The 16,617-nt window shown below is 40.4% G+C and overlaps 1 protein-coding gene across 5 annotated transcripts in view; it reads left to right on the plus strand.

Annotated features, from left to right (window-relative positions):
- DLC1 (DLC1 Rho GTPase activating protein) overlaps positions 1-16,617 on the plus strand; it is a 337,471-nt gene that overhangs the window by 169,515 nt on the left and 151,339 nt on the right. The window contains exon 1 of one of the 5 annotated variants that reach the window (XM_024562678.4): positions 10,140-10,683. The exons of the other annotated variants lie outside the window; for them this stretch is intronic. Within the exon in view, the coding sequence (XP_024418446.2) occupies positions 10,545-10,683 (139 nt within the window). The 5' untranslated portion in view covers positions 10,140-10,544. Of the gene's footprint in view, positions 1-10,139; positions 10,684-16,617 lie in introns of those variants that run through there. 5 annotated transcript variants of the gene reach the window in all.

Genomic DNA, 16,617 nt, shown 5'->3' on the forward strand with positions numbered 1-16,617 from the left:
TATGCTTTTATTTTTGGTGAGACACTTTTAAAACCTGAGTTCTCCTTTATTATAATTCAACCATTGGTCATAAAAACAAATAGCAAGTGACACCATGAAGACAGAGAAGAGATAACATGAATTTAGAGAACTAAAGATAATAGCTGCTTATAAACATTTCTAATGTGAATTTAGAGCATTAGAAATGCTAACCATTTCTTAAAATCAGCTACATAAAAACATTTACCTTAGAATGAACATTTCCTGATTACGACCAAATTTCCAGTTATATTTCCTGTGACCATCCATCCTTTTGTTTGTTTGTTTTGAATGTTGCAGTTTTCAGTGTTCTTGAGTCATCATGATCTGTAGCCCTGTGTGAGATGTGAACCACTCATTGCGCATGCGATCTCAAAGACAAAAATAGTCCTGTTTTATTTAAAGGTGTTTTTTTTTTCAATTTCTAACAAGAGATATTAACAATTCTATTGTGATCTACCACACAACTAATAAATAGCAAGAAATACACAAATACTAACAATTATTTAATTCAGAGGCTGATTAAAAACTTCACAAAACAGTGTTTTACCTTTCAATTTAAACACAAGAAAACTACAGTCCCGGTCACTGAAATACTAGGGCAATCTCCCCTCTGGGTGTTTCATACACCTATTTGCAGCGGAGTTCCCTAAACTATTTATCGTGTCCCATTTTTCAGTCTCTCCTGGACACATATCGTTTTAAAGTATTATGAAAACAGATTACTAAAAAAATAAAATAGGGCAGGAGGGAGGCACAAAACATGTTCAAATAGAAGCCAAAGTGTTTTATCATTAAATTCAACAGATGTAAAATTACCCCATCAAACCACATATTCTAAGAATATTCTAAATGCTTCCTCTTTATTTTTTTGCTCAGCTATGACCATCCAACTAGATTCCAGCCAGCCATTGGCCATAGGTTGAATTGTCTCAGAGACCAAGGAACTCGAGGTGAATGATGAGTGTGAGGGGACGCTACAGTCAGAACTCCCAAGTCTATCAGCTGATTTCTCAGATGAAATCTTGCAGGCAAGAAGCGGCTGGAAAGAAGTATTCAAAGTCAGGAAAGGCAAGGACCTACATCCAAGATGACTCTATCCAGCAAAGCTATCATTTAGAATGGAAGGGCAGATAAAGTGCTTCCCAGATAAGGTCAAATTGAAGGAGTTCATCATCACCCAATCCTTATTATATGATATGTTAAAGGGACTTATCTAAGAGAAAGAAGAAAATCAAAAACTATGAACAGTAAAATGACAACAAACTATCAACAACTGAACCTAAAAAAAAACCAAAAACAAACAGCTAGAACAGGAACAGAGTCACAGAAATGGAGATCACATGGAGGATTATCAGTGGGGAGGGGAACAGGGAGAATGGGGGGAAAAGGTATAGGGACTAAGAAGCATTAAATGGTAGGTTCAAAATAGACAGGGAGAGGTTAAGATTGGATATGAACTATGGGAGGGGGTGCAGGATGGAGAAGAATAAAGGGGGGGGACTGAGGCAACTGCAATAGCATAATCAATAAAATATATTTAAGAAAAGAAAAAGAACTCCAAAGTCTCCAATTCAAGATGAGGGAAGCTGTGCGAGCTCCAGCTTTCTTTGGCTCCACCATGCTTCTTGAATCTCTTAATGAGGGTGTTCCCACATTTTTAAAAGATGGAATTTGTCCAAAAGAAGCACTTGCTAAACATCTTCACTGTCCTTCCCCATCTGCTTTTTGCCTCAGGCAGGAGTATGTTCAACCTGCCCAACAGATGTCCTCTCTCTCGGGTGAAGTTTGCAGACTGTCACTCCCCCTACCTGCCCCCACCCCCGCCCCCGTACAAGTTTAATTTATGCAAACAAATGGTGATGTTCCATCTCCCACAATTTATTTTTTGTCAAGGCTTTTATTTTTAACTTTCGTCTCCTGACTTATCATTATCTTTTTATATGCTAGTCAGTAGAGTAAGTGGGTTTTTTGGCTTGTTTGAAATATTTGGAAAGAGCTTTTTGGCTTACTTTTTATCAGGAAGAGGCTGTGAAAGTTTGTATGTTCTTTTGCTGCTAATGTTAGAAAAATACCTATTTGTTTAAATAAGCATTTTAAAGGTTCCATTAAGTGCCCTGAAAACAAATAATACATCTTCCCAAATAGCATATCATAATATATTGATGCAATCTAATAATAACCTATCACTACTGAGTTAAACCATTTTTATTGTTCTGGTTAATAGCATGCCAATATTAATAATATTACATGAATTGATATTATTAATTATTCTACATAGAATGAGTTTTTCATGATACCATTCAAATATATTTTATTATTGATAGCATCTGAAGTGCCCTCTTATGAAATTCTCTCATATCATTTATTCCAACCACACAGCACATCATTTCAATACGTACATATTTGAAACCAGTGATCATTCTCTAAGCAGCAATTTCCTCCCCCCTCTCTGTGAAGACATACATCTGACTTTCAAAGATTCAGAGTTCTGATAATTTGCTTTTCTTAGAGACTTTTCAGTAGTATCAATATTTGAACCCTGAGCTCTATGGATTTTATCACTTCCATGTTTTCTGTAACATGTTTACCCATAGAATTCATTTATCTTTTCTCAATTGAGTTGTTAATGTGCGTGTGTGAGGTACAGGGTAAGGGTTTAAGTTTCACTTTTTTCCCATATGGTTATCCAGCATCATATGTTGAAAAAGATCATCCTACCCAATTGACTTACTTTGGCATGTTTATCAAAAATCAGCTGAGCAGGTACTATGCACCTATTTCTGGAATCTTCGCTCTGTTCCATTGGTCTATGTGGCAAGCCTGCAAGCAGTAATCCCATCTCAGTTACTGTGCATGTAGAATAAGTATTGAAGTCAGGTAGTATAAATCCTGCAACATTGCTTTTCTTTTTCAAAATCTTTCTGATTAATTTTGATTCTTTGTATTGCCATATAAATTTTAAAATCCACTTGACAGTTTTCCGGAAACAATCCTACTTGAATTTCATCTGGTTTTATGTCAACTCTATAGATTAATGTGGAAAGAATTGACATCCTGACATTATTGAGTCTACAGCTCTGGAAGCAGGGTATATCTATTTACTTAGGATTTTAATTTCTCTGGGCAATGTTTTATGGCATTCAATGTACAAGTTTTGTACAGATATTATTAACTGTAAGTATTTCATATTATTTGATCATGTTGTAATTAGTACTTCCTTATTCTAATTATTAATTATTCATTGCAGTATATATAAATACAACTGATTTTTGCATGTTGACTTTGAAACCTGTAACCGTACTAAACTCACTTTTTATTTCTACTTAATCTGTCTAGAGATTAATCCATTTTATTGAGCTTTTCGTATAACCAGTTTCATGATTTCTGCTCTTATCTTTATTGTTTCCTTCCTTCTGCTGGAAGGTGCAGAGCAGTCGTTATCCTAGGATAAAGGTAGCCCCACTACTGAGGCATGACTCCTCCGAGGGTTCCACCCAATGCCCCGTATTGCATGAAGGCCTTTGACGCCTGCTGGAGGGAACAGAAACTAAGCCCAGCCCTGTGGGAGCTCCAGGAGCTAATCTGCCTACTGACCTCCAAACTTCTTTCCCCAGCTCGGGAGACTTGCTTCGCACACCTGTGCAGACCAGTATTCAGTCAAAAGCTTGGGAGACCCCTCAGCAGATCCACAGAGCCCACTCTCTGTACTGCTCCCTCTTCTTTGGCACCTAACCTGCAAATTCTAGCTGCCTTAGTCTCCATCAGCTCTGATCTCTGTCTCCTCCAGACTGCCAGGTTATGTTTGGTTTTCCTTTCTCTGCCCTGTGGCCCAGAAACTACGCCAGAGCAGTACGATCTGTATTTTCCTTTTTTCCTAAGATCACAGCTCTGCATTGCCTAGTGTGCAATTCCTGTAATACCTTGTTTTGTATGTGAGTATCAGCAAGATCCCTTCATGGACAAAAGCTAAGTCAACATGTAAAACAGCTTTTTACAAAAACATTTGAGCCTATTGGTACTGGTAACCTTTTGATTACCATATGATATTTGTTAAAAATATGGTAGGAAGGATATAATCAATAGGTTATATTAACGTAGAAAAATAGTTGGGTTCCCATTTGGTCTGACTTTTAAACTATCCTTGACTGTATATGCTTCAGGGCATCACCCAACCATTACCCATAATTGCTTTTGATTTTATTATTAGCGTAGCATGATATTTGAGATTATTGATAATTGTTATAATCCAAAGGATAATCACATCTGGCATTCTTTATGGGATTCATGGAAGTAAATTTACATGAAGGTAAACTCAAATATTTGTATTTTTTGTTTGTTCCTCAGAAGGAAGGCTTATAATTCAGAATCAGCAAATGGTTGTTTTCAGGGTAGCCCAATCTCAATATAAAGAAGTATAAATTAGCTATAGGAATTAGAATAAACACAATTTAAAAACAATTCAAGTAGTCATCATATACTCTGAATCTGAGCAGAGAAATTATATTACTGAAATTCTATATCATAATGCTGGACTCCTTTAATTAACAATATGTTGGAATTTTACCCTTTAAAGAATAAAGGATGGGAGAATAAAAGGATAAAAGGAAGACAGAAAGATAAAAGAAAATGAAGAATAACAGAAAGGAAAATTTTTTTCCTTAAGTTATAGTTGTATCTAAAACTTATTTTACCACTAGAGATCCTATTCTTTGTTAAGGCAATGTAAACCATAGGTGTATTATTTCTTTAACATTGGTATTGCTGGGATATCCGTGTTGATTTTTCTATAGAAATTAAAAATACTTTAACCTTCCTTCCCTCATGACATAAAAGAAAATCTGAAGTCATTGCATAGAGGGGAGTTTCTGGGGTGCATCACTACTTCTTCCTTCCATTCTCTAGTATCTTTCATTTCCTGTTTCTCTGCCCAGAATTCCAGGATAGAGAACTGGAGGCAACTAAGAAAATGGAAAAGAAATAATTTAGAGAGGAGTAACCAAAGCAAATGAACAATTCCAAAAAAAACATGTTAAAAGCAACTTGAAAATAGCTTAAGGAAAGTATAAAAACAACCAGTTTTATTCGTTAACAGTTAAGATTCTGTTGAGATATGTTTTTTAGAAGCGGAATGAGACTGTCTACCCAGTAGAGTTATTCACCCTTTTTGTTCCACTCCTATAGGAGAGGTGAGGCCCAAGCCCATGTGATTCTGATACCGATCATACCCATCTACCACTCTGGACCAGAATCATCACCAATCTAGTCAATTCCCTCTTTAGCAAACTCCTATAATGGAGTGCCATAAACTGGGTGGCTTATAAACAACAGAAATTTATTTCTTGCATTCTGGCGACTAGGAAACCCAAGGTCAAGGCACTGGCAGCAGATTCAGTGTCTGGTGAAGCCCCCTTCCTGCTGCAGACTGCAGACGTGGCCATCTTCTTCCTGTGTCCCAACTTGGCAGAAAGAGCAGATTAGCCCTCTGGGGTCTCTTTTATAAAGGGATTAATCCTATTCAGGAGAGCTCCACCCTCAGGCCCTAATTACCTCCCAAAGGCCCCACCTTCTAATGCCTTCACACTGGGGATTCTATTTCAACAGACAAATTTGGGAGGAACACGAACCTTCAGCCTGTAGCAGTTTGCTTTCTCACAGGTGACTTTTCTCAGCCTCGATGAAGAATTTTGTTTCAGAAAGTATAGATAGTAATGAGATTCAGCAGTGAAAAAGGAAATAAGGTACTGTTGCACCAGTCAGGAAGAAAAGGAAGTCCTTCCTTCTCTTGTTCCTAATATTTACTTCTTATGCTATTCCACAGCCTGCTGTCACGTATTCATTCGACAGTATTCCTCCACATTTATCTCTCTCTGAAAGACAGTGTGATTTCAGTATATATCAGTAGTTGCAGAGAAAGTCCAAACTTCTTTGATTACTAACTCCTGTTAGTAAAACTTCCTCAGTGTAAAAACCCCAATATATAGTTATAATTATCTATAACATATCCATAGTTTACTGTACTTGTGGGCTTTGTACATTGGATAAAAACATAAATGTTTAAAGAGCTATATGCATAAATATAGACATAGATTCTAAGGATTTCTTTTTGCCTTCTAAGGGAAATCTCCTCTGCCCACAGGTTGGAGATAAAATTTATTTATTGAATAAATTTAATGATACCTAACAAGCAGTATAAACAACCTTCACCTAAGCCCTCCAGTTAAGAACATTTAACAGAGTTTATCATAAAGGAGATTATCAACTAAATTCAACGTAATCCTTAGGGTTGCAGATGTACAAACAAATAAAGAAGTAAAATTTCTACGTGTACCAGAACAATGTGCTGAAGATGGTCATATTAAATGAACATTTCAAAATCAGAACAATCACCTGCAATACATAACCTACAGTCTAGGTGTTATTAATGGGAGTACACAGAAAATACACATTCCTCAGAGTGACAGAGGCTTCATACCATGAATTCTCTTTGTCGCAGGTTTTTGGATACCCACGCAGTGGAGAACTCTGTTTTCGTGGACTTACCACCCCTTAGGCAGACTTGTTACGCCTGTGTAGGCATCACCATTCGCTGAGCCTGATGTGCTGACACAGGGCTGGATTGCTCACAGGGCTCAGCCAAATAGAGTTTTAATAATTTCCTTTCCGTGCCGAAGACCCAAATCCAAGTGTGGCAGTGACTCAATAAACTCTCCATTTCCCATCATTGTTCACATTATTTTGATAGAAACTCCCAGCCCTTTGGGTAGTCCTGAATGTTCTAATTGCCCTAAAGAAGGCTCCAATGAGTTGCACCAGCAAGTGGAATGGCCCTAAGACCACTCTTAGGCTACACAGACATGGACAGTAAGGTATCCCTAACATTAGATCAAAGCAAATGGGACCTCAAAACACTATGACATGAAAATGTTTGTTTGCAGTAAGAAGACAAAATTTATAACTTAGACAAAACTAGATAAAATTTATAATACACTGCCAAATATTTCTCTTAGATGGAAAATATGAGAGGCATACTTGAGCCGGAATCTCTAGCTGACTATACAAGAATCTCTGCTCTCCAGGGATCTGGAAGAGTTTGCAAAGCTCTCCCAGGTCAGAGAGCAACCCCACCAATGGCTAAAACTAGCTCTTTATCATAAAAAATAAGGAAGTGAGAAGCTGTCAAAGCATTATGTGGCTATTCTCATTTTGTCTTATAATTCCCAGTGGGATCTTGAGAGAAACCAGCAGACTTCTCATATTCCCACTGTCCCCATCGGCCAAGTTGAGACAACACTAATTATCACATACTGCCCTCACCTCTCACAGTTTCAAAAAGACTTGGATTATTTAAAATTTGTAGAAGTACAACTTGGGAAATTATTCTATAAACAGTGGATTCTACAGAGCAATTTTTCTGTGTGAAATATTTCTAATGGCCAATAAATACAGCAAGCAAGCAAAAAAAAAAAAGAATCATTTAAAATTGACTGTGGATTAAAGTGATTTTTACACCGTCCCCATGATATGTGGCTGAAATTCATCCATAATGAGTTGAAATATCCTTGCAATGAAATTTGGACTTAATGAGTTTTCAAAAATGAGGGTCAGGTTGCTAGCCCTATGTCGGACTCTGGTAAAATCATCGATCAAAGCCCTTTCTGCTGGGTAACATTTAGCTGTGCTCCTACTCCCCAATAGTCTGCCAATAAAAGTTACATTTATGTTGGTACATTTCCTTCAAAAAAAACATAAAACCTGTTAGATAGGTTAGGTCTGTGGATCAACGTACCAGTGAAACCTGTTTTAGAATAAGTAGATTTTTCCAATACCTGCTGAAATGAGTTACAAAGAACAAGAAGTATTATCTTGGAAAAGAAGGAGGGTCATTTGGGAACACTTTGGAGACCAGATGTTGGTGTCCTATCATTAAAATGTATGTTTGACTATACCTTGGTTGTCTTGGCTCATGCCCTTTGGTTGCCATAGCTGGGACCTCCCAAAACCCACCTGAGACCCATGCTTCACCACATCCTGGGTCCAATTGATGATTTTATTTGGCTAAGAGTAAGGTGTTTTGGCCCATAGCTTAGTATGAACTGAGCCTAGATAACACTAATAATGGATCATTTTCATCAATAATCATTAATTTATGACCAAAGAAATTGACTGAAGACTTAATGAGCTCAAGGCACAGACAGCTCTGGTTGTGAATCCTGGATCTGCCGTTTATCGTGTGACCTTTCTCAAGTTTCTTCTCCCTAAGCTTCAGCTTCCTAATCTCTGAAGAAGAGATATTACACCTGTACTGGTTTATCTCTATATGTGGGCTTATAAACAGTGCTAGTAGGGTTTGTGGTATGTCGTAGGTACTCAGTAAATGTTATTTTCCCTTTATTTCTCCCCTTTCCTTTCCGTTTAGATAGAGCAAAGCTTTGAGCCATTATAGTCAGTCATCATTCATGACTCACGCAATCAGCTATTGATATTTATACTAGGGATGATTGTGTATCCCTGACATTGTCATAGATCCAGGTTAGAAATTTAGGTGAGGTTAGTGACTAGCAAGAGTTAGGAATCCTTGCTATGCTTTTTTTCCCTTCTGTGTGTGCCCAGTAACACTTTGCACATGCTCTATCATGGAACTTACTACATTATTTTGAAATTATTTGCGTTCAGTGTGGTTTGTCCTGCTCAAGGGCTGAGTTGCTATCTTCTTTATCCTCAGCATCCTCATGCCTGGCACAGCGTTCGGTTCAGTACTTGTGCTGTGAGTACTTCCTGCTGTTCCTCTGCAAAAGGGGGTCCATGTCCACCTGTTCTGTCTGACCAGGAAATGCATCAATCTGCTTCCAGGCACTTGGATTTCTTTAAAGGGGAAACACACACACACACACATTTTGTTTAAAAGGGACCCCAGTGTTAAGTGATCACTTTTTGTTTAATGGAAATTTTCCCTTGGTATTGGCTATCACAGGCACCAAGGTCTTTATACCCCAGTAGTGGGTGCTCGTTGCCTCCCTATCTACGCCCTGTCCAGCAGTAAGGCAAAGGGGTAGATGTCTACCAAGAACCACAGTGTCAGGGGTACTCATGAGCTTTAACAGTTTGGAAACAATACAATCTAGGACTCATGGTTTACTAACAAGCAGCAGTACCAGTATTACTCGTAACTTGTGAGCACCTTCTTACTATTTTAATTATCATTCTTTGTATGATTAAGTTGTCCAAGTTGATGGGAAAAAGGATGCATGCTGTAGAAATTTGGAAACTCCAGAGATCAATGTAGGTTGAAAATAGTTTTATGAATATAAATAATTATGATAATGATTAGAATGTGTTTGGTATCTGGCAACTTACCAAGTGATTTTACAGCATTATTTAATTTTATAAAGGTTATGAACCAGCCCTTAGATATTTCGTGCCAAAACTTGAAAAGTTATAAGATAGGGTTTAAGAAAGAGCAAAAAAGAAGGTTAAAAATGCAATAAAAAGCAGAAAATCAGCCAAATTCATTGGCAGAGAAATAAATTTATTTGGCATTTTAGAAACTTGACCTATCTTGCAAAAGAAGCAGTTGGCTCATATTTTGATTTCACAGTGTTGGCACTTTTTTATTGTTTGGGGGAGAATTTTGATGGGCAGTTACAATGATGACGTCTGCTTACTTGGAACTGAAAGATCCACAGAACTAGGAGACATCTGAACCTTATTTGGAGGCAAAACCAAGAATTATTTGATTAAACCACTGACTGTAAGTAGAAGCCTCTTCAGAGGGGAAATCTGAGGAGCTGATTAATAGTTTGTTTAGAACTCGGGTACCCATTTCCTAGAGAGAACCCAGACTGGTCAGCAGGATGCTCATGGCCACTGTACAGCTTCCTTCCCACACCCGCGACTAAAGGTTGAACTCTGTCTCTTAAACATCCTACTCTAAAACCATGAGTTAACAAGACACAAATGAGGTAATCAAATGCGAATGTGAAAGAGAATTAACCTTGAAAGTGAAAGAGCACCCTACCTGCCACCCTTCCTCAACCTCTATCACTTTTTTGCCTTCCGCCCTGCCTTTCCTTCAAAGTGCAAGGTTATGTGGATTGGCAGGAAAGGAGAGATGTTATTTAGTAGACGAACAGCCAAGCAGGGACCTAGTCAAGTGATTTGATTACACAGGAAGCTAGAATCATCTCGATAGCCACGAAGGCAGCGAGTGTGTCGTTGGCTCATTTGTAAGCCTTTCCAGATGTGGCAGGCGCACAAGCTTGCGCTTGGCGGCTGTCCAGGAGGCTGCCTGCAGTCGGCGCACTCCCGGCCGCAGTGCGAGCCGCAATGCCGGGCTCCTGACGGCGCAGGGCTCGCTGGCTGCTCGGCCCGACCCTGTCCCGGTCCCCGTCCACGTCCCTGGGCAGGGCGTGCAAGCAGCCCCACCGCCTGGCAGAGCCGCAGCCGGCAGCCGGGGCAGGACGTCTGTAACAGGAGCTGAGCAGAATGGTCGTGGCGCCAGGGCTGCACTGAAGTCCTTTGCAGGGATGGGGGACCCTGAGGCCCACGTGATGGCGCGGCCCCAGCGAGCCCCTCTCCGGAGGTCCTTCAGTGACCACATCCGAGACTCCACGGCCAGAGCTCTGGACGTTATTTGGAAAAACACCAGAGACAGAAGGCTGGCAGGTGAGGGGCGAAGGGGAGGAGGGGGGATGGGAGCTATTAAAAGGAAAACAATTACATACATAGATACAGTTATTAACTTGAATAATTTATGATCTCGTTAGCTGGGTGAAGTTCATCACTGTCACGGCATTGATTTTAATCTCCGTTCCTCTGATACCTAACGCTTCTGCTCTTTTGGTTTGGGGTTTTTCTCCCCTCTGATGCTTCTGTTTGATTATTTCTAGATAAGGTTTTATGAGAGATGTTTGTGTGTGGGGGGGGTTAACCTTGAAAACAAAAGCAAGGTCGTTTTGCCTATCAGGAAATCAGTGGTGATGACCAGCCACAAGCAGAAGCATGGGGCTCTGTGGGCTGCTGAGGGTCAGCTGAGGAGGTGGCCTGTCCCAGGTGACCTGGCATGGGTGCAGCAGAGGGGCCTGGAAGGGCTGTGTCGGGAGAGTAGTCTGCGCTGCCCAGTCAAAGCGCTGGAATTTCCTCTGGCAGCCTGGAGCTGCGCTGAGTTCCAAGAGGGTGTCAGGTATGCCAGAGGCAGGCATTGGAAATATAATAAAACATAACCACAGTGGTGCAGTTCAAACGTTCTGGGGCTCATGTGACAGCAACCAAGTGGCAGACTGTGTTTGAAGGGGTTCACTAAGGGAACTGGAACTTCTGCCTGGTTCTGGTGTTAGGAATTTTCATCACTTGATACTGAATAGCAGCTCAGGCAAACAAAAAATTCCACATCCCAGAAAGGTCTCCCAACAGTGTCGAATGGCTCTTTCTCGTTTGCATCCTAAGTCTGTATGCTGGTGTTGTCTACATGGATGGGTCAGAGATTATGTTTTCCTTCAGAGATTAACCCTCTTGGTCGATCCAGTTGTTTTTCGTACACCGAAGTTCTGTATTGTTAAAAGAATTGGAAGTGGCCTTCAAGTGTCAATCCAGACTCCTGTGCTGTGTGTTCTTGATAAAAGGTCATTTGACTCTCACACAATTGTCCTGACATAGCTGGAAAAGGGGAAGTGTAAGGTTTGTGATTGTGATAAAGCAGATGACGAAGAAGCCTATACTTAGGCTGTAAATTTTTCCTAAAGCTCATAACAGTCTTTTGGTTAAACTAAACACTATTGCCCAGGACTGGGAGAGACTATGGTAAGTAATGTTATTTTGCCATAAGTAGGGGAGATAGAGCAAAATATTCTCAATTTAACCATTTTAGTAGGACTTTACGGTAAAATGTGCCCTCTTAAAGAATTCCAACATTCCAATAAAGTGGGTCTTTTTAAGGGGTGTTGTCTACTGCTAACAATTTGTAATTGGCTAGAGGAAGTTTAAGAAATAAGATATGGGAGTATAAAATCTACAACTATAATTTTGTGACCGTAAAAAATATAAGGTGATTGCCTTATTGTTGTCTTTTTTGACAAGTTCATTGTCACAAGTGGAAAGATTCCACAAATAATGTCTTGTAAAGATAACACAAAAATATCTTAATGTGGCATGGTGTTTTATTTTGAAAGTAAGACTAACGCAAACATTCCTGCGTCCCAGACTTCCCCTTATATTTTCATAAATGAGGAGCTTTTGACAGCTGTTGACTTCTTAGAATAAGGATGTGATCCCTGGCAAGTTGCTGTCTCTGTCTCATCCTCTGTCTGTATGTACTAATAATGGTCTACATGGAGTCAAAACATAGCATCAGATGAAAAACACTTTATGTGTGATGAAAAATCACACATTTCCACGTCTCTCATAGCACATAGGATTTTTGCTGCTCCAGGTCCACTGAAGGAAGAAATTCTTTATGTTGCCCAGTTTTTCTAAGATGAGTATGACCTCTCAGGTACTTCACACAGTAGAGAACTCAGGTCCTGTACTGGCAAACAGAGGGCTTTGGCTGCCACCGCTGACTCGGATTACTGAGGACTCAGACCCTTTCCGTGTCCTCTCCTGGGCCTGGCACGTGCTCAATCAGTGCTTGTCAAATGGGGACCGATTTGGCTCATACCCCGGCCTCAAGAGCACCTGTTTCTGTCCTTTCCCTCAAACTTCTCCCCTGCACCCAACCCTCCTGCTGACCAAAGGCTAAATAATAGCTGTCAATTATCCACAAAAAGTCACTTCTCTGAAGGCCAAGTGCAGTCATTATTATATATCAAACTACTTTGCAGGATGGAGGGCAAGAGAAAGTCCAAACCCCCCGCTTCACTTTTTGTTTTGAAGTTAATCAGGTGACAGTTACAAAGTGTTTTATAGCCTCTACAGGAAAGCACTTCTGTAAACAGTTCCTGACACATTGTTTCTATGATGATCATTACCTTCATGAGTTATGACTTTTATCTAGTTTCTCAAAAGTTAATCTGAGATTTCAGTTTCTTTTTTAAAATTATTTTTTTATTGAGTTTATTGGGGTGACCCACACCCTACAGGTTTGAAGTGTGCAACTCAGTAAAACATCATCTGCCCACAGCATCATGTGCCATCACCCCCAGCAAAGCTTCTTTCCATCCCCAGTCCCCCCCTTTGCCCACCTCCATCTACCCTCAGCCCCCATCACACTGTTGTCTGTGTCTGTGTATTTTAGATAAGTGTGTGTGTGCTTTTTTCAGTTGTGTCCACAGGTTTACTCTGACTGGAGTGCTTGGCCCTGAGACAGAGTTTTCACTTTCCTTGTTAGGATCTTTTCTCTGTAGTCAGTCTCAGCCTCTCTCTTTCTCTTTCTCTCTCTCTGTCTCATACACACACACACACACACACACACACATTCTACATAACTTAAGAGTTCCTGGTTCTGCCTCAAATGATGTCATGTACAAAAACCACCGTTTACCTCTCCTTACCTTAAACTCCCTTACATAAAAAAATAGGAATTTTGTCTGTTACATTTAGGGACCCACAGCCTTATATAAACAAAACACAGAATTGCTGCTGGAACAAGGCCTTCAAGTTGTAGGAGTGACAGAACAGACTGGTTTAATTGCAAGTGCCTTTATATGTAGCGTAGTTGTGTTTCTCCGCCCAGAGACACAACCCACAGGGGCTCCCTTACTCCTGTTCTCTCTGCAGCCGTTCATGCCAACCCCACAGGGAAGCGGCCTTCTTTCCTAAGAGCGGAGGATGGCGTTGAGTTCCCAGGGAATTGGAACTCTGAAGTTGACAGTGGGTGACAGATGGGGTCGGCGGCCCTTCTCTGTCTTACACTTCCTCTGTGTCCTCCCCACCTCTGTATCAACTGCTGCCGCCCCCCCTTGAGTACATGGACATCTTGGCGTCAGGGCGCATTCGTTCCTGAAAACCTCTTGCCCCTTAATCCTTTCCTATAGGGTCACGTAGGGGTTCTTAGCCTTTTTTGTGTTAATTGATCTCTTTCGCATTCTGGTGGAGCCTGTGGGCCATTGCTTAGAACAATATTTTTAATGTACAAATAAAATACACAAAAATTATAAAGAAAACCAATAATAATGAAAATACTTATCAAGGTGTTCAAAACACAAAGTTGTAATTTAGTAATATAACATGAGGGAATTATAGAATAGACCACTGTTTAAAATATGAGGAAGTTAATATAAATTAAGTATTTTGTAAAGATCCCAGTGTGCAGATTGTTACTGTTTAGCTAGAGGACGAGCGTTAAACTGTACATCAGTCTGTGACTCATCTCCTGCCACCAACCATTATAGATAGGGAATACACTGAGGACCAGCATCCGCAGCCAGGTCACCACCGTGCAAACCTTCAGCTCTCCGGCTGCATGGCTGACCAGGGCCAGCGATGGCCCACGAGTGTCTGGATTGGGGCAGGTTTGACAACTACCCTAACTGTGCAGCAGGGATGTGTGTGAGAAATACTTTGTGATTTCTGCAACAACTTCCAATGAATGGGAAAGTCTGGCTCATCTGGGTAACAGAGTCACAGGGACAGCTAATACCATGGCATGGGGGGAGGGGGAAGCAGCTTGTCAACAGTCATCATCGGAAGGAATGTGGTTTCAGTTAGAATTTAGTGAAACAAGAAATGAAATTTTCCTCATCCAAGTTCATGGACACCCTGAATTCTATCCAGAGACCCTAGATTAAGAATCGCCACTTAATACTTCCTGTGACTTCCGAATACTTGTAATCAAAAACACTCAGAGACTGAGATACTGGGCTGTCATACATGAGATGGCTGGAATTCCTTGGCATATGTTTGACAAAGCTCCACTGATGACTTTGGATGATGCACTAGCAAGACTGCCTCCATGCAAAAATAAAAGAAACTAAAATTCCGACTAGAAGGAGACAGAGACTGAAAGTAAGGCAAAGCCCAGACTATGCATGCATCTATTTGGAAAGTGGAATGAATAAAGAAACCAAAAAAGAATATAAATATTAGTCTTTACTTAACATCTAATACGGTAAGGACAACTTATATAGTACAAAACACAATGATTTAAAAAAAAACTATTCAATCATTCTTTCTATTAAGGAAACATGACATATAAGGGAAAAACCTAAATGCCTCAGCTTGTTATAAGACATGTGGCACGACTTCTATAGCTAAACATGTAAGAGAAGGAAGAAAAACTGAATTGCCTGTAAAAAAGGCAGAGAAATTTAGACAAAGCTCGATCCAGATGAGATTCAGTAGACCTACAATAAATTCTTCAAGTATCTGCATCAGGTAGGATCCCCCTGGGATGTTTTCTTCAGCATCTTCTGTCTTTTGTGAAATAAATTTTTATGTTTCAGCTGACCAGGTCTCCAGTTCACTAGCAAAAGGAAAACTTGATGTGCGCGGTGATACATTGGCTCTCGGTTCTGTGGGGCATCAAGAGTCCTGGCCCACGTCCCATGGCAGGCAACCACAAACACTGACTCCTGTGAACTGTTTTCTGCTCATTGGTTTCACAGGGCCAAGCAAGTAAGGGCATATGTAATGCCTTTTAATCAAGGGTGATGCATGCCTGAAACTATGCAGGCTCCTCCAGTAAACAAAGACTTCCCTAGACATGTGCAACACTATATAACCTTTTAAAAGGTCTCAGAGACAACCACTAATGATGCTTCATGAGACACACATACCTGGGGGTAGACATGAGCTTGTATCTATTAAATTAGATGCCACTATTTCCAATATAAGAGGGGCATGCTGATGTTGAGGCCAACTTGGAGGAGAGAAAAGAGTGGCTAAGAAAGCTGGCTGTGACATCAGACAGCCCGGGTTTGAATCCCGGCTCTTGCACTGGTAACTCTGGGCAAGTCAGTCTATTCCTCAGCAATGTAAAGAGGATGACAATAGTACTCTGTCACAGAATTGTTCTAAGGATTAAATGAGCGGCCGTGCAGAGTGCATAGGAGAGTCAGTGGCATATAACAAGCATGCCATCAGTTTGGATTTAATAACCCCGCTTCCTTGTCCCTTCTTCCCGGCTTCGCTGGAAGCTTCACCCTCTTAGTGTGACACTACAATAATTTTTTGGCAAAACCAGTTCAACCAGTCCAAAATATAGAAAAGAAAGGTTAAAATTTTAATGGTACGTGGAGTTTATTTCTGTACATCTGGAGAAAAATGAAGAAGGCTGTAATGGAGGTGATTTTTATGCAGACCTTGAGCTCCAAAGTGAAGTGACTTGAGAACAACTGGCTTTGCACATTAACGAAGGAGTCAGTCCTTGCACATGAGTCTGTCAGGCCAGATCTACAATATCTGAAAGTCTTCCCAAGCGAGTTGGAACCTGCTTTGAAAATTGCTGTATAGATGGAGCCAAACATGGAAAAGAGCAGCAGCACCAGCGAGCTGGGGTTTCAAGCACGTGGCCCTGCTCTGGTATGGGAAAAAGTATGTTAAATGTCAAGGTTGCACTTGAAAGGGATATTTTTCATGGCTCTCCTTCTGGAGCAAGACTTCTATAACTTTCTTCATTTGAAATATTCTGTATAAGCAGCCTGCATATTTTTCCAAAGGTTATTA

This window comes from Desmodus rotundus, chromosome 13 (genome assembly GCF_022682495.2).
Source record: "Desmodus rotundus isolate HL8 chromosome 13, HLdesRot8A.1, whole genome shotgun sequence".
Taxonomy (NCBI): domain Eukaryota; kingdom Metazoa; phylum Chordata; class Mammalia; order Chiroptera; family Phyllostomidae; genus Desmodus; species Desmodus rotundus.